The 23,070-nt window shown below is 40.0% G+C and overlaps 1 protein-coding gene across 3 annotated transcripts; it reads right to left on the minus strand.

Annotated features, from left to right (window-relative positions):
* Positions 1 to 6,276: 6,276 nt before the first annotated feature.
* LOC309862157 (UPF0461 protein C5orf24) lies at positions 6,277 to 17,737 on the minus strand. Of its 3 annotated transcripts, XM_082725793.1 has the most exons (3): positions 14,988 to 15,083; positions 10,337 to 10,766; positions 6,277 to 7,455 (listed from the first exon to the last, which is right to left on the minus strand). In XM_082725793.1, the coding sequence occupies exons 1-3, from the start codon at positions 14,988 to 14,990 to the stop codon at positions 7,436 to 7,438; spliced, it is 453 nt and encodes a 150-aa protein (XP_082581919.1). In that variant the 5' UTR covers positions 14,991 to 15,083; the 3' UTR covers positions 6,277 to 7,435. The 3 variants fall into 3 exon arrangements, with proteins under 3 accessions (XP_082581919.1, XP_082581918.1, XP_082581917.1); XM_082725792.1 differs by lacking the exon at positions 14,988 to 15,083 and adding an exon at positions 17,406 to 17,737 and having other exon boundaries at positions 6,277 to 10,766; XM_082725791.1 differs by having other exon boundaries at positions 6,277 to 10,766; positions 14,988 to 15,080.
* Between the last annotated feature and the right edge of the window lie 5,333 nt (positions 17,738 to 23,070).

A 23,070-nucleotide genomic window follows, 5' to 3' on the forward strand; every position in this document is an offset into this window, starting at 1 on the left:
CTTCCAATGGCTCACCATTGTCCTCAAAATAGAAACTCTTTAAATTGATTTTCTGGGTCCTTCTATAATCAGGTCCATTTCATCCCTCCTTCTCAACCCTTGTTCACCACTACTACTCACCATACAGCTATTCATTATTGAAGAATATCATGCTCTCCAGGCTTTTGTGTGTTTTCTTCCTGTTGTCTCAATACTCTCCCCTCTTCCTTACATCAATCCATCTCATTTTCAGTGCTTAGCTTAAATGTCATTTCATTTTAAGTATTCTTATAGTCTTCTCCTCCATTTACTCCAGAAATAGCACTACTTATATTGTGTAATTGTCTGTTTACTTGGCTGATCCTTTCATTAGACTACAAACCATTAGTCTAGTGTACTCTGTTAAAGTGTTTGACCCAAAAATGGCACTCAAATCTTTAATGAATAACATTTGTTTTTAAAAAAATTACATCTAGGGACGCCTGGGTGGCTCAGTTGGTTAAGCAGCTGCCTTCGGTTCAGGTTGTGATCCCGGCGTCCTGGGATTGAGTCCCACATCAGGCTCCTTGCTCCGCGGAGAGCCTGCTTCTCCCTCTGACTCTGCCTGCCACTCTGTCTGCCTGTGCTCGCTCTCTCTCTGACAAATAAATAAATAAAATTTTAAAAAAATGACATCTAGTAATGATTTAAATTAGCTTCAAAAACTTGAGTTTGGTTTCATGTAATCTGTAGCATTTTGCTTCCTCATTCTACTCCAACTTTAGCTCACAAGACTTATCTATAAGGCTGTGGTAAAGATAGCCACTAAAATCCATTCTCTCCCTCCATAACTGATCGTGCCTGGCCAAGAATGAACTAGATTTCCCAATGCCTCTTGCAGCCATAAGCAGTCATGTGACCAATCCTTAGTCAAAGAACTGTGAGAAATGACACTACTTACTTAAAGGGCCTGAACTTCCAAAGCCCCTTCCTTTAGGCCAACCAAAAGAAAAACAGAATAGTCTTGGAAACCATGTTTTGAAAATGGCAAAAGTCACTTGGAGACCAGGTCTTTGAAAAACTGCACAAGACATTTATGTGGTGAGAAAGTCTACCTCTATTAGAGCCATTGCATTTCAGGGTCTCTGTTACAACTATCATTACTGTATGGGCACTGGCTGGCTCAGTTGGAAGAACACATGACTCCTGATCTCAGGGTTGTTAGTCCAAGCCCTATGACAGGTATAGATATTACCTTAAAAAAAAAAAAAAATCTTTAAAAAAGTAAATAAAATCTTTTAAAAAACCCTATCATGGCACCTGGGTGGCTCAGTGGGTTAAAGCCTCTGTCTTTGGCTTGGGTCATGATCTCAGGGTCTTGGGATCGAGCCCCACATTGGGCTCTCTGCTCAGCAGGGAGCCTGCTCCCCCCCCTCTCTCTGCCTGCCTCTTTGCCTACTTGTGATCTGTCAAATAAATAAAATTAAAAAAAAAAAAAACTCTATCATTACTGTAAATCCTAATACACGGGATATACAGATGAGAAGAAATGAAAAGCTTCAGATATTCAGAAATATATTAACCTAATAAAAAGATTAAAATTTCCAGTATCAAAAGCAGCATTATTATGAACCAAGGGTCATGTAAATATAGAAACTAGGATTCTTTCAAAACTAATTAAAAGCATATTCCTTGAAGAGATTGATAGGTTATTTGAGGCAAATTAACAAGTAAATTTTAGCAAGTAAAACCAATACAAAAATGACAAAGTGGGGGTGGGGGGGCACCTGAGTGGCTCAGTGGGTTGAGACTCTGCCTTTGGATCAGGTCATAATCTCGGGGTCCTGGGATTGAGCCCCACATCGGGCACTCAACTCAATGGGAAGCCTGCTTCCCCCTCTCTCTGCCTGCCTCTCTGCCTACTTGTGATCTCTGTCAAATAAAGAAGTAAAATCTTAAAAACAAACAAAAAAAACGACAAGGGGAAAAAAAGAACTGTTGTGAGGGCTGGCCCAAGGACAAAGGGATAAATGATAGACAATATGTATCAAGTACCAACTTCTTAGCAGTCACTAACCAGTACCAGGCAGCTCAGAGACAAAAATGGGCCAGTTGTACACAAAAACATGCCTAGCTCATATGGCTGTAAACACCTAACAGAAAGGACTAAAGATTTTAAGAGTAATGAAAAAGATAAACTACTGGGGCACCTGGGTGGCTCAGTTAGTTAAGCAACCACCTTCAGCTCAGGTCATGATCCCAGGGTCCTGGGATCAAGCCCTGGATGGAGCTCCCTGCTCCCCCAAAAGCTTGCTTCTTTCTCTCCTTCTGCCTGCCACTCCCCCTGCTTGGCTGTCAAATAAAGAAAAAAAACCTTATTTTTTTTAATGCCTCTTTTTTTTCTTTCAAACAGCATTTTTTTTTTTTAAGGTTTTATTTATTTAGGGGCGCCTGGGTGGCACAGTGGGTTAAAGCCTCTACCTTCGGCTCGGGTCATGATCCCGGGGTTCTGGAATAGAGCCAGCATTGGGCTCTCTGCTCAGCAGGGGGGCTGCTTCCTCCTCTCTTAAGAAATCTTAAAAAAAAAGATTTTATTTATTTATTTGACAGACCGAGATCACAGGCAGAGAGAGAGGAAGGGAAGCAGGCTCCCTGCCAAGCAGAGAGCCCAATGCTGGCTCAATCCCACGACCCCAGGATCATGACCTGAGCCGAAAGCAGAGGCTTTTACCCATTGAGCCACCCAGGTGCCCCAAGAAATAAAACCTTAAAAAGATAAAAGAAAAAAACAAATTCAAGAAAAAGAAGTCTAATTTTTCTCTCACTCTCTTTGTTAAGAAGCTACTTTGGAGCCCCTGAGATCTCAGAAGAGAAGAGCTACTGGCATGAAGACAAAATGAATATATTAGTTTTTCAAAGCAACATTTATTTTATCTCAGGGTCAGTACAAAAATACCTACTACTAAAAGCAGAACCATTTAAAAATTTTCCAATGGTGAGTAGAAGATTGTGGTTAAGAGCCCCTGCTGACTACTATTTACTGGGTGTATAATTCTGGGTAAATTATTTAACTTCCATGAGATTCAAGTTTTCTTACCACTAACAGGGGTGTTCCAATTCCTCTGACACCATTCAACAAAACAGCAGTAATTTGACAGAAGCAGTGAAGTGTTTTATTACTTATGCCAAGTACTATACTAAAGCCATTATCACTGTACCCTATTATACTTGGACTCCAATGGGGGTTTTGTGCTTTGATTTTTAGAAAAGATTTAAGTTTGACACTAATACTGAAGCCACCAGAAGTTCCTTTAAGGGTGACTTTTTTTTTTATGATTTTATTTATTTATTCATTTGACACAGAGAGATCACAAGTAGGCAGAGAAGCAGGCAGAGAGGGAAGCAGGCTCCCCACTGAGCAGAAAGCCCAATGCTGGCTCGATCCCATGACCCCAGGATCAAGACCTGAGCCGAAGACAGAGACTTAACCCACTGAGCCACCCAGGCACCCCAAGGGTAACTCTTTAAAATGCTATCACCAAAAAGGCCACATTGTAGTGTATTCTGTTCACCAACAGCTTACCCCATTTCACCTCTGTCTCTTGACCTCTACTACTCTAATGCTTTTACAGAAATCAGGCATTAGAATTCCCATACACTTCATGAGATACTTGTGATGCACATCTTTTAATTTTTTTTAAAGAATTTATCAGAGAGAGAGAGAGAGAACAAGCAGGGGGCAAGGCAGGCAGAAGCAGCAGCAGACTCCTGGCCAAGCAGAAGCCTGACACGGGACACAATCCCAGGACCCTGGGATCACGATCTGAGCCGAAGGCAGATGTTTAACCGAATGAGCCACCCAGGCGTGATACAAATCTTGAAACAGGATATTAAGGATGAAACCCTCATAAACTCAGAACAAAGAAATCTGAGTGCTAAGAAAGGAAAGGGTATGGTGGCAGCAGACCAACTTTCATTCCCGTAGGTCATCGTTAGCAAAAGTGTAACATTCTGTGTTCGTCCAAAATTCATGCTTCTATATTGTTTTAAAAATTATTAAATTCCAATTGATGTACATTTTCCCAAAGGTTGATTCGTGACTGACTCTCACACACCATTGGTGACTAATGGGATCAAAACCACAAGTTTGTTAATTTAATATTCAAGGCATAAATTCCAGATGGTAAATGGAGACAGCTTTCTCTTCAACCCACAAATCTTCAATTGGCTGGTTGTCAAACCAAAGGGGACACTGATTTGCTTTCTGACTATTGTCAGAGAATGAGAATTTTGGAATTACAGTGAACAAATACGTTTTTCCTATAAAACTGTATATAAAGATCTACAGAAAATGTGGTAAAGACATTGTAAGTAACTAAATAATCCTTTGAGCCACAGCGAATGATCCAGTACTATGATGGTATAGATCTCTTCCCAGATTAGAACAGTTTCCCTAACCAACAGCACATTCTCATGGAGAAGTCCAAGTGCTTCAACAATTCGAGGAAAAGCACACAAAAATGTTTTAAAGCATAATTTGAAGAATATTTAAAACAATTCAAAAGCAAAAAAAGCCATTTGCACAGGTTTTGAAATTCAACATCAAATTTCATGTTCCCTACTCCAATTTATCTTTCTAAATGAGGGGTCAGCAAACTTTCCCATAAAGAAATAATTAGTAAATAATTTATGCCTTGCTGATCTTATGCTAGAACTCCTCAGCACTGCCACTGTATTACAAAAGCTGCCATATATCTTTGTCTGAGAATGGCTATTCGGCAAAACTCTATTTACAAGAACGGGCAGTGGGCCTTCGTTTGCAAACCTCTCATGTAGATGATCTGCAGGTTTTGGAGAAAATAAAAAATGAAGTTATATGCTCAAAAAATTAGGAGAAAGTGGGGTGCCTGGGTGGCTCAGTGGGTTAAAGCCTCTGCCTTCAGCTCAGGTCATGATCCCAGGGTCCTGGGATCGAGCCCCACATCGGGCTCTCTGCTCAGCATGGAGCCTGCTTCCTCCTCTCTCTCTGTCTGCCTGCCTGCCTGCCTCTCTGCCTACTTGTGATCTGTCCGTCAAATAAATAAATAAAATCTTAAAAAAAAAAAATTAGGAGAAAGTGTTTCCTTTTTATAGCTCCAATATTTAACAAAGTATGCACTTACTGTTCTCCCTAAGGTTAACATCAAAACGGAGGTGCCTGGACGGTGCCTCAGTTGGTTAAGTGACCAACTCATGATTATGGCTTAGGTCATGATCTCATAGTCATGAAATGAGCCCCATACTGGGCATGGAGCCTGAGATTCTCTTTCTCTCTCTTCCTCTGCCCTTCCCTGCCACACACCCCCCCCTCCTGCAAGCTCTTTGTACCAAAAAACAAAAACAAATCCACATTAAAACAACAGCAAATTAGCCATGTTTAACACCTGAAATTTTTTGAAAATATTTATTTGAGAGAGAGAGAAACCACAAATGGGGGAAGGGGTGGCAGGAAAGAAAGAGTAGAGGGAGAGGGACAGACTCTAGGCCAAGCGCAGAGCCCGACAGGGTGCTTGATCCATGACCCTGAGATCATCACCAGAACCAAAACCATGGGTCTGACACTTAAATGACTAAGCCACCCAGGCACCCCCATCCGAAATTTTTTTTCAAGATTTATTTATTTGAGAGAGAGAGAAAGAGCACGCACACACAATCAGGGGAGGAGCAATAGGAGAGAAGAGAAAGAAAATCTTGAGCCGACTCTACATAGAGAGTGGCACTGGATGTAGGGCTCAATCCCAGGACCCCGAGATCATGACCTGAGCAGAAACTGAGAGTCAGACACTCCACCAAGTGAGTTGCCGAGACATCCTACTACCTGAATTTTATAAATTAAGAAGATCAACCACACTTAAAATTTAAATATAACCCTATGGCAGAACTAGTAGCCTGCTGTATCTTAATAATGCGAAGAAAAAGCAAACAACACAAGATCTGTTTATAAGTTGGGATTTTAAATTTCAGATATATAAATATTACTAGTTTTTTAAAAGATTTTATTTATTTATTTGACAGAGATCACAAGTAGGCAGAGAGAGACGAGGAAGCAGGCTCCCTGCTGAGCAGAGAGCCTGACGCGGGGCTCGATCCCAGGACCCTGAGATCATGACCTGAGCCGAAAGCAGAGGCTTTAACCCACTGAGCCACCCAGGCGCCCCTAAATATTACTATTTCAGGAAGCACAGCCAAGAAAATATGAGATCCTGTCATGATAAACGTTTACTTACCATCCGTCCACTTCACAAATATTGTGCTAAGAAAATAAAGCAGTAAACATAATTGGTTTGAAAGCAATGACTTTATTAATAAATATACATCCATATGATGATGTAGATACAAATCATGAACACTACTCCATTCCCATACACATAATTGCACACGAGTAGCTCAAGTTCATGGACATAAAAACATACACAGTATCTATTCGGACTTTTTACAGCAGAGGACAGCGTGCTTATATCAGTTAATTGGTAATTATTTTCTCTGTAATTATCTGTGGAAAAAGGAAACTGTGAAACTTAAAGAATCAAAGTGGTCTGATTATTATAAATCACACACTTGATTTACTATAGCATTAAATTTTCCAAAAATTAAATACATTGTATGTGAGAGTACAGGTTTACCTACTTCGAAGGAGGGGGAGGGAAAAGCAAAGGAAAGATTTAGATACATCCTAGAGTTTAATAGCATATAGTTAAGCCATAATAAAAACAAAAATATAATAGCATCTCAATATTTTAGGTCCAAGGAAAAGTTCTGAACTGTTGTGAATTTTTATATTATGAAGGGATAAAATTTTACTGCATAAAGAGACAATGACCGACAGAGCAGCAGTTATCGCCAACATCCCCTGAATTATTTTTTAAAGCTTCTTAGAATAGAAAGAAGAAGGTTGGTTTTTTTTTTTTACTTTAGCTCATACACTGGTTTTTCTTACACTGGCTGGATCACCTTTAACCTAATAAACGGATCCAGAACATTGTTTTTTCCTCCTTAACTCAAAGAAACTCTATTACATCATGAAAATATACATGTAGATTCACACAAACATCAGTTTGGAATGAAGATTACTTTTATTACTTTAACAGATATTTTCTTTTAAAAAGTAAATAAAAAATATAAAGAATATTTTAGTCTAATTGAACACTGATTTTAAAAATGTCCCCAAATATTAAAAATTAATCAGATACTTATTTTCTTCCAATACATTGTGCCAGTATTTTTTTAATATCCAGTGCAAAACTCCAAAGATAGTATCAAAATCATCCCATACTAAAGATTAGTTATGCAAGGTTATATCTGTCAAAAAATGAAAATTTCATCTGTATTAGCTGCTTATTTGTTAATATGATAATAAATAAGGCATGTTAAAATAGTTTTCAAAGAAAATAGTAAAGCAAACTTACTTGGATAGCAGATCATTTTCTGACCAACAGTTTTAATACAGAATAGTGAAACCTATTTTGTGAAGAACAGAATTATACAATATAAAATTAGCAATTTACCTTTCAAGGAACAATCACACAGTTGGAGGAAAAAGCCAGTTTTCCCCAACTGATTATATTAAAGTATAGGCAATTGTTTAACATGCTATTTCAGTGTTTATCATGACAAGAGACAGTGTTACAAAAGATGCACAATGTAGTCTTTATAGAGAAGTAAAAATATTTTATATTTTAAGACTTCATGTTATCACTTAGATGTCTTTCTCTTCAGCATGGCACCAATAAACTGTTCACAAGGAGAAAAGGAAGTGGAATCAGGAGATGCTCACCATCATACAGGTCTAATACTCCAGGTAAATGCTTACATGAACAGAAAATTCAGCTCTCTAAACAATGTTAACCATTCACAACTGTAGCCATTTGCCCCCTCTTTTTCCTGGGACATAGCTCCTGATATTAATAAACACTGTTATGAACAGAATTCCTTTAGCTGATTTCACCATTTCATTAACATGTATACAAAATTCATTATACAATAATACACCTGCTTTATCTTCTGACACAGCACAGCACCACTGAGTAGATGTGCTGGAGGATGGGGAAAGAGGCAGGGCAATGAATGAATGAAGCAAAGGCAAGAGAAAGGGAAGGGTATGTACAACAAAATCAGGAATGAAAATAAACTGAAAGGGAATCGTCAAACAGACATAGTATAAAACAAAAGTCAACCAAATCCTAGACCGTGATCTATATTACCCTACCGTAGAACATTTAATGAAACAACCATTTTCAGGAACTCAAAAGAGGGTTTCTAAGTCACCATGTGCTGAACAACAACTTGAGAAACAGGTAAATGACAGATATATATCAAACGTGGATAAACATATGAATAAAGATGTAAGCATTTGCGTGTGTCAGAAGTTATACTGTTCTGAGTAAATTATTCAAAGTTTTATATTTTAAGCTTCTGCAAAGAGAAACTCTTGTAGCAATTTAGCTGCCAGAATGTTACAACTGATTATATAGTCATCCAATATTGTTCTCTATGGTTTGTGCAAAGCTAAAATTGTTGAGGTCACTGTCTTAGATGCCAGTGGAAACACAGTCCCCACGTACAATGTAACACCTCTTACTGTAAAGAGCAGCGTAAGTCCAGCTCATTGTGTCAGGTATCACTGGAACACCTAAAAGCTTGCTGCTTTTTTCCTGATGAAAAGGTACGAAACATGACATCCATTTGCAATGAGAGTTTGCATTAACTGAGAGCAAGCCCAAATAACACAATGTGCGCCCTTTTAAAATTTTAGTTATTTAAAAAGTTTTTGGGTCCTGCAAATCTACACTAGAATCTCAAAGGCATTTAAAATTCCACAATTTGAGTGGAATTTTCTTTTTTCAAATCCAAAGTTTGTAATAGTTTATTTAGAAGAAACTCAGAATAAATAAAATGTGTATTAACAAAGACTATCCCTTTCAGAAAGGGGAGAAAAGTGATTTCTCTCTGTCCCTATCATACACATCTACACAATACTTTTTCTTTGCTATCTTACTTCTAAAGCAAACGTTGCTGGAAAAGATCTTCTTTTGGATGAAGTGGTCCCACTGGAGCCACAATTAGATTTTTAATTAAACTAATCAACATATTTCTACATGATTCATGCATAGATGGATTCCTATATATTTCTTAATATTTGGGTTCTGACAGACAATTGCATCTTGTTTATACCAGTTTTAGACTCTACCATTCAATTTGTGTCCTTTGGTAGATATAAACCTGAAACCACAGTAAGTGCTAATGCAATGGGACAATTTCTCAGGAAAACACTAAAAAATTTTTGAATAAATGAGCATTAATAAATGTTTTAAGTATAATGCTTTAAAACTAAATATTTAAAGGCAAAATGTAGTGACTACAGCTACATGCAGACCTTAAGAATATTTCTTTTTCTATTATATTAAGTATGCTATTCTCAGAATGCATATTTCACCAGAAATGTAATGTGCAGTTTTTCTTAAAAAGTTTAATTTTTCTGTAAATATGAATTGCTTGTAGTGTTTGGTATATATGCTCTCAGACAATTAAAGATACACAACGAATCAATGTTGAAAGGCAAACATAAGAATTCTTTTAGGAATAATGGTTAAATCAATTAATACCATGTAAATCAATAAAATAAAATAAATAAGCTTCTGCTGCTTAAACCTAGAACATTAAAAGATTGTTAACATCTGAAGTCTATGGAAATGCCAAAGCATACAAATATCTGTGTCCTGTCTCATGAAAATAAATGTTACAAAAACTCACAGCCATTACCTCAAGTAATCCTGAATCATTAGTTTGCTTTGTTCCATCAGTTAAAAATACCTTGGATATTATCTTTATTATATTGTAGGCTTACTTCACAAACTAATAGGTATAATGGTTTCAGTTGTTTAGCACATAAAGCATCTATTTAGAATGGCCCAAAAGGAGTAATGAAATATGAGACACAACCAGAACTCTAAAGGAAAAGCAAAAATGACGTAGTTAGGTATTACACTTGAACCTATATACAAATACAATGCCACTGCTCATGCCCTGAGTGCATCTGTCAGCATATGGCAGTTTCTGAGCAAAACCAGGAAAACAAATCAAACAGGAAAACAAATTTGGAAAGCCCAGGCCACAAAACCATCTATGTCAAAATAAAACCAAGAAGCTTTGGGATTATTCACACTACTCCTTCTAAACCTGGCCCTCCTTTCCTGCCTCATTCACTCACTGGGTGGCTTGACTTCACTGCTGGTTTCCTCTACCCCATGAACTGCTCTGCCATGTATCATAGGGTAAGGAAAAGCAGCGGTGCCACAGCCATAACCAAGATCGGCAAGACGGGATAGAGCTTTAATGCTACCTGGAGGTCTCCCTGGGCTGACTTTGTATCCAGCAGCTTTAGTTGTACCCAGAGGTCTGCCTGGACTTGTCTTAAATCCAGCTGCTTTGGTGGTTCCCAGGGGTCGGCCTGTGCTGGTACGGTATCCTGCAGATTTGGTGGTTCCTGAAGGTCGGCCACGTTTACCAGATCGGTTGAGATTTTTCTTTTTCTTTAGTTCATCTTTTATCTCTAGACTTCTGCCACTTGTAGTCTGCAAGTGTGTTTCATTTAATGGGTCTTGCCTCTGACAAGCCATTGGTTTGTGGCTGACTGTGTGGCTATATTTGCTTTGCTGGGAGGAATATATGTCAAACTGATCAGCAGCTCTCATGGCATCTTCATTGAGGCAGGAAGGCTTGCCAGGCCCACAGAAAGCTGGATTACTGCTGGCAACAGGATGCATCATTTTCTACCAAAAATAAAAGACAAATATGCATAAATACACATATACAAATACATACCTGTATGACAGTATTCAGTGAGAAAATAGTCTGTCTTCCAAAAGGGATGCAGGCGACCTAAAATTAGACTGACAGGCAGGACTCCAGACCACTTATAAACAAACACGCATCAGCAGATTCAAAGACACTTGTTTTCCTCAACTTAATCAAGTGTATGGACATAAGTCATGCAAGATAACTCAACTATAATAGGCATTAGTAGCCATAATGTTCTCTGCTTAGGAACTGGAAAAGTGGCTAACTAGGGAATGAATCTGTTACATTTTAGAGGTTCTTTTTCCCTAGATTATGAAACCCTGTAACAACAAAAACAAGAACTCTTATTAACAGTATTCTTTTTTTTTTTTTTTCATTTGCCTAACATTCTTAGAGTATCTTCTTTTGGCCCTTTATTTCTCACATATACACTTCTGACCTAGCCACAGTTGCCACAAGGTGGACATTTCTTCCTTATGATTTATTATTTATCTAGAACCCTCAAGTGTAGGGGCGCTTGAGTAGCTCCCTTCAGTTAAGCAACTGACTCAGTTTCCGGCTGAGGTCATAATCTCATTGGTCTTGAGACAGAGCCCCTGCTTCAGGCACCGCGCTCAGCAGGGAGTCGGTCTGCAGATTCTTTCCCTCTACCCTCCCCTCCCCCACTCGCGCATGCGCTCTGGATCTCTCGTGCTTGTTCAAATAAACAAACCTTTAAAAAACAAAAAGGATCCTCAGCAGTGTAAGCTACACTTTACAAATCACGGAATGTGCCAAGCAAAGAACACAATCTCTCAAGATACTCCCTTTAAATTAACTAATCCATTAAAAACAAACAAACAAACAAACAAACAAAAAACAAACCCCCCAAAACAAAGTTTTAACCCAAACTATCCAAACAGGAGGAAGTACGAATAGGAGGGGTGAACAAAGGTTTCCATTAGCTAAAATGAATCTACACTTATACAACTGAGAATTACACTACAAAAATATGGGTAACAATCAACAAAAATACTTCCTATTTTAAAGGTATGATTATCAAGACAAAAAGCTGCATGTGCAATTTCTTCCTGATCGTAAGTATGTGTGGATCTTCCTCCCTTAAAAGAGCCCTGTGACTAATTAACAATGAGTCCAGTCTCTGTTTAGTCTGTGAAGACATCCCTGTGATTTTTTTCTCTTTATGAAGTATATATTATGACCGGTACCATAACAGGCCAGCCCTAAACAGCCATATCATTTAGACGCACAGAAAATGTTTGTTTTTTGTTTTTTTTTCTTTAAAAATGTATTTATTTGACAGAGAGAAAGAGCATGAGCTGGGGAAGAGGCAGAGAAGAAGAAGCAGACTCCCCACTGAGTAGGAAGACCAGGACCCTGATCTGGGACTTGATCCCAGGATCCCAGGATCATGACCCAAACAAAGGGCAGACATTTAACGGACAGCCACCCAGGCGCCCCAGAAAATGGGTGAACTAAAATATAGTATTTCAGTAAGATAAAAAAAATCAACATATGGGTTCCAATTCAGATTTAGAAAAAGAGTCACAGGTGTACAGTAAGATCTAGCCTATTGGGCACCTGGGTGGCTCAGATGGTTAAGGGACTGCCTTCGAGGCTCAGGTCATGATCCCAGAGTCCCAGCATCAAATCCCGCAGCAGGCTCCCAGCTCCACGGGGAGTCTGCTTCTCTCTGACCTTCTCCCCTCTCATGCTTTCTCTCTCTCTCAAATGGATAAATAAAAAATAAAAATTAAAAAAAAAATCTAGCCCATAAGCTGTTAATGTTTGCCTATACCACACATGTAAAATTGCATCAAAACCTCAGTTATAAAGGCAAAAGGAAATGGGAATCAAGTCACAGAACTGAAAATCAACAGATACAAAGCTATTCACCAGCTGGCTTAAAGTCTTTTTTTTTTTTTTAAAGACTTTATTTATTTATTTGACAGAGAGAGAGAGAGAGAGAGAGATCACAAGTAGGCAAAGAGGCAGGCAGAGAGGGGGAAGCAGGCGCCCTGCTGAGCAGAGAGCCAGATGTAGGGCTTGATCCCAGGACCCTGAGATCATGACCTGAGCCAGGCACCCCACAGCTGGCTTAAAGTCTTAACTATAAAAGAATATCTACAATGAGAAGCTATTTGTTTACAGCAGAAGCCTTACAGACTTGAGAACACAAAACAAATTAAATGAATTACACAAATATTAAAAGGAGTAATTCTTTGCCTAATCCCAAAGATACAATTAGAAATAGGTTATTATCACTTCATCAGCTCAAATTCTAATTTCAGCTCAGAAATAAAAACAGATCAAGATGTGTTCCAAATGTAGTAATATTAGCTGAAAGTTAAGTTTTTGAACATTTCCTATGTGTCACGTAAAAAGGTTGGCATTTTGCACAGTATCTGATTTAATCCACACAACTCTGTGAGAAACATACTATTATTAGCCCTATTTTACAGAAATGGGAGGGATTTTTATCAATTTGCCAAGGTCACACATTTGGAAATGGTAAAGCCAAACAGGAATTCAGGTAATCTGACATCAGTACCAACAATTCCAGCATAATATAACTACATCAGGATTTCTCAATAATAGCACTGTCATTTGAGTCAGATAACTCTTGGGGTTTGGGGGGGTGGTGTCCTGTGTATTTTAAGATGCTTAGGAGCACCCCTAGCCTCTACCCACTAGATGTCAGTAGCTACATTCTCTTCTTCTCCCTCCCAATTTGACAACCTAAGTTTCTCCATACATTGCCAAATATTCTGGGGTGGGGTGGGGATGGGGGGGGGGAGGAGTAAAAATTCACCCCTGACCATCAGAATGACCCAGCTATACGAAAATGAAAACCTAAGAACCACTTTAAAATATTCCTGTTTTGGGGGGTGCCTGGGTGGCTCAGTGGGTTAAGCCTCTGCCTTTGGCTCAGGTCATGGTCCCTGGGTCCTGGGATCAAGCCTGGCATCGGGCTCTCTGCTCCACAGGGAGCCTGCTTCCTCCTCTCTCTCTCTGCCAGCTCCTCTGCCTACTTGTGATCTCTGTCTACTAAATCAAAAATAAATAAATAAATAAATAAATAAATATTTTTAAAAAAAAATCCTGTTTTGGGGCACCTTGGTGGCTCAGCCAATTAAGCATCTGCCTTAGCTCAAGTCAGGTTGCTGGACTCCCAGATGGAGTCCCACACAGGGCTCCCAGCTCAGCAGGGAGTGTGCTTCTTCTCCCTCTGCTTCTCACCCAGCTCTCATGCTCTTTGTCTCAAAAATAAAATCTTTAAAAATAAAATAGGGGCTCCTGGGTGGCTCAGTCTTTAAGCGTCTGCCTTTGGCTCAGGTCAAGATCCCGGGGTGGGGATCATGATCCGAGCATCGGGACCCCACTCGGTGGGAGGCCTGCTCCTTCCTCTCCTACTCCTTGTGTTCCCTCTCTGTATTATCTCTCCGTCAAATATAATCTTTAAATAAATAAATAAATAAACAATTTTTTTTTTTTTAAGATTTTATTTATTTTGACAGAGAGAGATCACAAATAGGCAGAGAGAGAGGGGGAAGCAGTCTTCCTACGGAGCAGAGCCCGAGGTGGGGCATGATCCCAGGACCCAGAGGCTTATTAACCCACTGAGCCACCCAGGTGCCCCATATTCTTGTTTTTTATTCACCTCTGTCGCTCATACTTCTCCAAACAGCCACAAAATCTTTCTGTTGATAACATCTACAAAGTCAAACAGATTTGTTTTCCAAACTGAAGAAAAGCTAAGGTTGGAATTTGTGAAGGGACTAACCACATTCTTTTTCCCTTGAAGTTATAAACTAATTGAGACATATAAACAGGAATTTCACAGGAATCAAAATACCAGTTTATTGCCAATAAAGTTGGACTAGAGACCACATGCAAAAACAAAGATAAACACAGACCTCTGAGAAGATTTTAAGAGAAAAAGTGAACCCGTTTTCAATTTTATCATTCAGAAATCACCCTGCTGAACGGAAAACTCTAGTAAAAAGAGGTAGAAAGGCACAAGTTCCCATCTACAACCAGCACTGACAGTAAAAGAAGAAAATGTTTCTTCCTACAGTCTATTTCAGTGCTTTACATTTTATGCCTTTTAAATTCCTATCATTTACCAAAACCTTTCCTCTGGATCTTACTTCCCTTAACTTTACTTCCTCTTAATTTAGCAGAACACTCACCATATATTAGCACTCAGGATACAGAGCCAGCTTAGAAAGATGTGGCCATGTATCTTCTACTCAGATACCAACAAACACTGAAAAAAGAACCAACAAAAAAACCCCACACTACTTAAAAAGTAGACCTGTAATTAAAAAAAAAAAAAAGAAGAAGAAGAAGAAGAAAAAGAAAAGAAAAGCACCCCTCACCAATTCCTTTAATCTTCTCCAGGAATTCAGGCATTTGGTTTGTATTATGTTAATTTAGTTCTGACACGGCTCACATTTATTGAGAGCCAAGTCCATGCAAAACACTAGCACTAGCACTAGGACACAAAACAGGAGTACAGTTGTTTATTCCAATGGAAAAACAATGAGGCACTGACTTAAGGAACATTTCTAAGGGCAAGTCTTCTACATGTTCTGTTTTCCTTCCCCACAACAGTAAAAAAAAAAAAAAAAAATCAGTACAGTATTGCGCTTACTCAATAACTGATTAAGACACTAGAAAAGAGGGACGCCTGGGTAGCTCTGTTGGTTAAGTGTCCCACTCTGCACTTCGGTAGGGTCCAGATCTCAGGATCATGAGACAAAACCAGGTGTGGGGCCTGCCTTAAAAGTTTCTCTCTCCCTCTGCCCCTCCCCACTCGCCTCACCCACACCCTGAGCTCTCCATTTTTCTTAAAAAAAAAAAAAAAAGTTGGAAAAGAAATTAATCTACTATGACAGTTACTGATGTAGTTAACTAAAAAGGAAACAGTTAAAACCCACCCTTTCTACTTTGAAGTTCAACCTTTTCAGATGGGAATCAAACAACAGCCATTAGATCCTTTTGTGCATCATCACCTACACACACATACACAAGATAGATGTTTGTAAGCAGCATCTATACAAGCATTACTTAATCCTACACTTATTATAATGTCTCCTACTTCAGGGCTTGGCGGCATACTGTTCTTTCTTCTAAGAGTCTTCCCATAACAGTACAGAGTTCAATGAAAGTATGCAGGCCACAATTCTTAAAGAGAGAATGAATTCATTTCTATAAAGTTTGGACTGAAAGAAAGCCAAGAGTTACATAACCGAACTTGTAGCCTATCAAAGGTTAATTACCTTTAAAAATAGTTCACTGAATATAAGGGAGTCAACTAAGAGCTTCTATATATTTTAACTATGACTAAATTAGAATTTTTAAAGCACACACTAGGGCGCCTGGGAGGCTGAGTCGGTTGAGAAACTGCTGATTTCCGTTTGGGTCGTGGGATTGAGCCCCAGCGTCCAGCTCCAAACTCAGCGGGGAGTCCGCTTCTGATTCCCGCTCCCTTGCCCCTCCCCCTGCCCCCTAAAATAAATAAATAAATAAATCTTTAAAGGGGGGAAAAAAAGCACACATTAAAACTTGCTATCTTTGATACTGTTCTACTGTGTTTAAATTCGGCATTCTCTGGGTGAGCCATTCTTTACGAAATAATTCTTTTCCCTTTTCTTGAATGTGGTACTCATTACTGCCAACATAAAGAACTATGACTATTTTTATTAACTTCACAAAGCACTCCTGAAGCTTTCTAAACACGGAGAAAATCTTCCTTTCAAGAAATCCAAGTTGTGGTCTCTTCCAAAGATCAAACATCAAACAATTCTCAGATTTATTTCAGGTCATTTGGGTTGTAAAGATTATACAGAATCATATGTGTTTTTATAATTCTAAATAAAAGTCCATTTGTGACCCACATTACTCAGAAAATCTATTCAGCAACAGCCAAAATAAATGCCAAAAGCCATGCAGCCTGTCCCACCACAGAAAGTTTTGATACCACGACAGATCATAAATAACGGCCTTCTTTGTCTCCTCTCTACCCCTTAATTGTGCCCCACGGCGCAGTTTCCCCCGTACCAGAATCCTTACTTGACAAGAGGCGTTTGAAAATGTATTAGCTGTTGTAACCAAAAGCGATTATTAAAGCATTAACATTAACTTTACAGAAGATACACGCCCACACCAGATAAAGAGTCGCGTACCCTCCAACAACCAAAATTCATAGCCCGCTATCCCTGCACTTGGGGAGTTCTGCGAGCGGCAGAAGTCCACAGGCCACTCCATCTAGACGTCCATCTCGAAGCCGGCAGGCTTTAATTTAACGAGGGACAGGGAAGACTGCTAATTTTGACCTCTTAAAGAAAAGAAAGGGTGACCCCTCCCCCCCAGCCGGAGGCAGTTCCCCCCAATAATGGCTCCACGCCGAGGGAGAGCAGGCTACGTCCGGGGCCCCTCCTCTCGCTGCGGGCTGGGCCAGAGCCCCTCCTCAGACGTGGGTCGGAGACCTCTTCGCACCGGCAGGCTGGGCGCCGGTTCTCGCTGCCTCTTCGCCTTCTCCAAGAGCTCCCGCGGCCCCAACTCCGCTCTGAGCCAGACTGACAAACCCCCGCGCACCCACCTACCTCAGCTGCTGGTAGCCCGGCCCCTCAGCGAGCCCAGGGGTTGCCCATCAGCTGGGAACCTGACGACAACGCCGCTCCCTTCCCAGACCGTCGCCTCGGCACTGCGCGAAGAGCACAAGTCGGAGAGGCAGGCAGCGAGGGCGGTGGCGGCGAAGTGGACGCTGGCTCCCAGCTCTCACCGCGGCCACCGCTCAGGGTCCTGCCCCAAACGCAAGAGGAAGAGGCCGCCACAGCCCAGAACTGCGAGGGGAGGCGTGCGCGAGCTCGCAAGGACCGCGCACGCACACGCATACGCACATCGCGAGACCCAATCTCCCGCCGACGACCAGCACGCAAGCCTGGGGAGGGTAGCCGGCGGAGCCAGGCTGCGCTTGCGCGTCGTGGGGACGGGTAGGGGGCGGGGCTTAGGCCCGCGCGGCTCAGGCTGTAATGCAGACAGTGCGGGTCGGATGGGCTGAAGACACAGCTTAGGGGTAATAACTTGCTTACAGGATTGATGTTTCACCCCAATTCTGTGATGTTGGAACTCCTACTTGACCCCATTACTCAGATTACAGGAGTCAGGATTTGAATCCAGCTGTGTGATTCCAGAAAGTGTGCCTTTAATCGCTGTTGGTAAAGATTAATGCCTAATGTGTCATATGCTTTCCAAAACATGTTGAAAGGACCTAACTTCTGCCCTTTACTGGTTATGGATAGGTGGGATGAGACCTCCACCTGCTAACAAAATGGGTAATATTCAAATAATAATAATGCTATTGGACCCTCAACCCTAGGATCATGTGATAATGAAAAGCTGCATTTTGTGGGACATGCTATAATTTTTTAAAATTTTTATACTCATGACCTCAGAACTGCCATATTCTTCATTATACCATCACAAGGACTGGGACCAGAAGTAGTTTGCTTACAAAATCACCCCCTTTATGTAGTTACTGTGAAATTTTTAGCATATCAGTCATCATGTACAAGCCACTTAAAAGGGCTGGTTTCCCCAGTTCTTCATGCTGTGAATTCGAATATGCTAGAAAGGATAGGATCCAGAATTAGGAAGACTACCAAGGAGATGACCCTTTACTAGGTAGTGCTAAGAGGCTAGGGGTGGTGCTTCTCCTTTTTTGCCTATGCAGTGAAGACTGTTTGAGGAGGTAATTCTGAGCACTGAGTTCTGCTATGAGCACAGCACTTGTCCAGGCACTGCTGCTAGTAGAAAAGACAGGAGCAACAGGAAAACCAAATACAGTACATTAAACAAGCTAGTCCATTCATTTTCTGGCAGGCATAATTCCCTAACTACAATTCTAAATATTCTGACTGATTACTTCTATGAAATAATACAAAACAGAACTGATTCGACCAGTACTATTCATATATAAAAAGAAAATACCAATGTAGAAGACAGCTAAAATATGTACAGATTGGAGGACATATTAAGTACCCTTCCAAAAAACATTAAAACAGGTTTTCTCAAGTCCTCTTTTTTATTCTTTTTAAGATTTTATTTATTTGACAGAGATCACAAGTAGGCATAGAGGCAGGCAGAGAGAGAGAGAGGAGGAAGCAGGCTCCCTGCTGAGCAGAGAGCCTGATGTGGGACTCGATCCCAGGACCCTGAGATCATGACCTGAGCGGAAGGCAGAGGCTTAACCCTCTGAGCCACCCAGGTGCCCCCCTCTTTTTTATTCTTGAACTGGAATTTGAAAATGCACTCTAGCACTCCCATACCATGACTATTCCTGATCTGTAATTCTGTATTTTGGTCTGAAATGGCATTTGTACATAAAACCACTTAAGAAACAGAAACTTTTGTCCTAATGAGGTCTGATGATTTGCAGGCCCAATGGAGAGGTAGCCAGAATAACAGATGAAGTCAGACACAGCTGGGTTTGAATGCCTCTCTGCCATTTGTCTCCTATGGTACCTTGGGCAAGTCACAGTTCTTTCCAGAAGTTCCCTGTGTGAAATGAAGACAATGTCCTCCTTGCAGGGATAAGAAATTAAATGAGCTAATGGGTAAAGATAGAAATAGAGATAGATTTAAATCTAGGTCTACTACTTATTAGCTATATAATTTTGGACAAGCAACTACTCAATTCAACATATATTTACTGAATGCAAAGTCCTGGGGATACAGGACTAACAGGGCCCTTGACCTCTGGGAGTTTAGATTCTGGTGAGGTAGACAAAAATGCAAGCTGACAGTCAGAATATAATGTTAAATGCAGTAATTTGTTGTTTTCTCATAATCATCTCAGGTTGGCCTTAATGAGGTGCTACAGTACACACAGATAAAATGTAACAATTAGTCCTGAATGTAGAGGCTTTTTCAAGAGCAAAGCCATTTATCATCACTTAAGGAGCAACACTTTTAAATGTCATACTCTGACTTATCAACCAACGTTTCCTCTTCAAAAGTATATATCCTTGAAATACAATATGAACTCGATCCAACATTCCTCATTCCTCTTCCAACAGCTTCATTCAGCCTGACTCTGACAGGCCAGATCAGATAGACAGATGACCAGCTTATAAGATTTTTGAATGATAAATGGTGGTTGTACACATGCAAAAGGAAGGCCATAACAGGAATATTTGTCTAGAGCCAGGAGCTGGCTGTCTCCAGAGACCTTTGAACTGTGGCAATAAATGTTCCTAAATACTTTCACTTGAACTGAAAGATACACGAAGAAAAAAATGAATCTTACTTTCTAGACGTTAGTTTATCAGTAGCCATGGACTGTCCTCAGTAGGTATACAGCTTATAGCAATATTGAAAATAAGAGCAATATGGAGAGAGCATGGAAAAAACCCATACCACTGTAATGGTAATAGTACTGATACTTACTGGATGCTTACCATAAGCCAGGCACTATCTTTATGTGTTTTAAATGTTCTATTTAACCTCATCCTCACAACAATCCGAAGAAAGATATGATCACACCTATTTACATATAAAAAAGCAAACATTTTAAAGCATTTAAGGAACCTGCCTCAAGTTGCTCAGGTACCCCAGTATAGTAAATGTATTTATAATTATGTGTGTGAGCTGTTTTACCAATGTTGTAACCAATATATTTAAACACATCATGTTAAACAACATATTATAAAAGCTACTAAAAATTTTTTTAAAGGATGGGGCACCTGGGTGGCTCAGTCAGATGGGTGTCTGGCTCTTGATCTCAGGATCCTGGGATTGGCTCTGTGCTCAGTGGGGAGTCAGCTTGAGGATTTTCCCCCTCTCTCTTTGTCCCTCCCCCCCCCAGCTCACTAGCACTCTCTGTGAAATAAATATATTTGAAAAAACAACTTAAAGGATGAGATTTTATTTATTTATTTTTTAAAGATTTTATTTATTTATCTGACAGAGATCACAAGTAGGCAGAGAGGCAGGCAGAGAGAGAAGGAGGAAGCAGGCTCCCCGCTGAGCAGAGAGCCCTATGTGGGGCTCGATCGAAGGATGCTGGGATCATGACCTGAGCCGAAGCAGAGGCTTAACCCACTGAGCCACCCAGGCGCCCCAAGGATTAGATTTTAAAAGTAACACAAATAGCTCCAGTATTTTCTACTTGCTTTCCAAATAACTTACTATACATGTGCCCCACTTTGGAGACCACCACGTTAGATCACAGTCAAAATCCAAGAACAAAAGTGAACATTATCAGTAGTTTTCAAATTTGGACATGTATCACAGAATCATTATGACCCCAGACACACTTAAATAGCACCACTAGACCCCTAAAATTTTAGAGGAACTTGTGTTCTCCTCGAAACTCCCAGGTGTTCATTCCTCTGCTCTCTCCATTAAGCTTTCCAAATCGGTGATGTAGGCCCTGGGCTGGCGTGGGAGATAAAAAAACTCTTTTTTTTGCAAAGTCAAAATACAGTTCTAGGGGTCTCAGCTTTCAGAAGACTTCTACAGGCAAAAGCAGAGAGTAAATAATGCCTTCAAGAATACTTGAACTGGGGGCGCCTGGGTGGCTTAGTTGGTTAAGCCTTTGCCTTCAGCTCGGGTCATGATCTCAGGGTCATGGGATGGATTTCCACATCGGGCTCTCTGCTCAGCAGGGAGCCTGCTTCCTCCTCTCTCTCTGTCTGCCTCTCTGCCTACTTGTGATCTCTATCTATCAAATAAATAAATAAATCTTTAAAAACAAAATGGTTAGGAATTTTTTCATTCTGAAACTCTAGCTTTTATAGTAATCCTAATAATATCTGAATGGGTAACTCTGAGCTCTAGATTTCCAAAGTATTGTTAAAACTTTATTTTTTTATTTCATACTTTTTTCTCCTCCCCAAGATTAATGCAAAGTTAGAATTTATTTTGAAAGCCTAGACCTTCAGAATCATGAATAAGCTGAAGCCATATCTGAAGAAAAGTAAGGTCAAGAAAAATAATCAAAAGTAAATTCCTCAGGGTACCTAACTGGCTTAGTCCGTGGAGCACACAACTCTTGATCTCAGGGTTGCGAATTCTGGGTGAAGAGATTATTTTAAAATAAAATCTTAAAAAAAAAAAAAAAGTTAATTCCTCTACAGTCATGTGATTTGACAGTATGCACTTACAAGTACACAAATACCAGCTTAGCCAGAAGACACTATAAAGGTGAGATCACGAATATTGCAGGGATTTTGCAAAGAAAATGTTTGTTTACAATTTTCCTCCATATTTCTACTTGGATTCCTGAGGAAAATTTTAAGTTGATACAGGAGGGGGGAAAAATGACCTTCAAATAGCTGTAATTGAAAACACCAGGGGATCTTTAACTAGGGAGGGAAATGTAGCCATCTTTAGCTCTGGAGAACTTGCCTAACGTTAAGCAGTAAGATGCTGATCATATTCCCAAGCAAAAGAGCCCACTCAAGAGAGATCTTATTAAGGCCTTTTGATTATTATATTACCTAAAATGAATAAAAAGAGAAGACATCCCCTCCACACACATTCATTCACTCTTTGTCTTTATATTTACATACCCATCTTAACTTCAGCTTTTTGTGCCAGAAGCAGAAGGCACAAAAAAATACAAGCATATTCCAATTGTTAAAACTATGTACCAAACTGAAGAACTAGTAGCTCCAGATCTCAATCCAAGAGGAAGCATCTGACCTCAAGGATCACCCTGGGCTAGCTAGTCTCGCCTGCTGTAAGAGCTTTGCATCCATCATCAATAAAGTAACAAAAATATAACATTTTACTAAACAAAGTGTAGCTTTCTATCCTAGAATTCAACTACCATTTCCCCCCCAGTTCCCATCTTAAGCACTATGTTATCTGTTAGTAAATGACCTCAGCGGATGGTTTTATAAAGGAAAGGAAGGCACCACAGGGAAAAGAGCTCACGCATAGCTTAAGTTACAACTCTGGAGGTTTTGCTTTCTAGTCTGTGATCCCTACAGTGCTAATATGCTATTTAGGAACAGATCCCACAGTTGGCTTTATAGGATTTATAAATCCCAGGTACTTAAGGGCTGGTTCTGCTCAAACAACTTCACATGTCCAGTCTGCCTGCCTCAGAGGAAGGACTGCGGTCTCAGGTGCACTGTGACTCCCAGCTGACCACCATCTGTACACCAACGAGGCTGGTAAGACATGAAACATATCAAATAATAAAGTGTCTACAATGACTTGGAAAGAACTTAGCCATCATTGTTAAATTCTATACCTCCA

Source organism: Mustela nivalis, assembly GCF_964662115.1.
Source record: "Mustela nivalis genome assembly, chromosome: 3".
NCBI lineage: Eukaryota > Metazoa > Chordata > Mammalia > Carnivora > Mustelidae > Mustela > Mustela nivalis.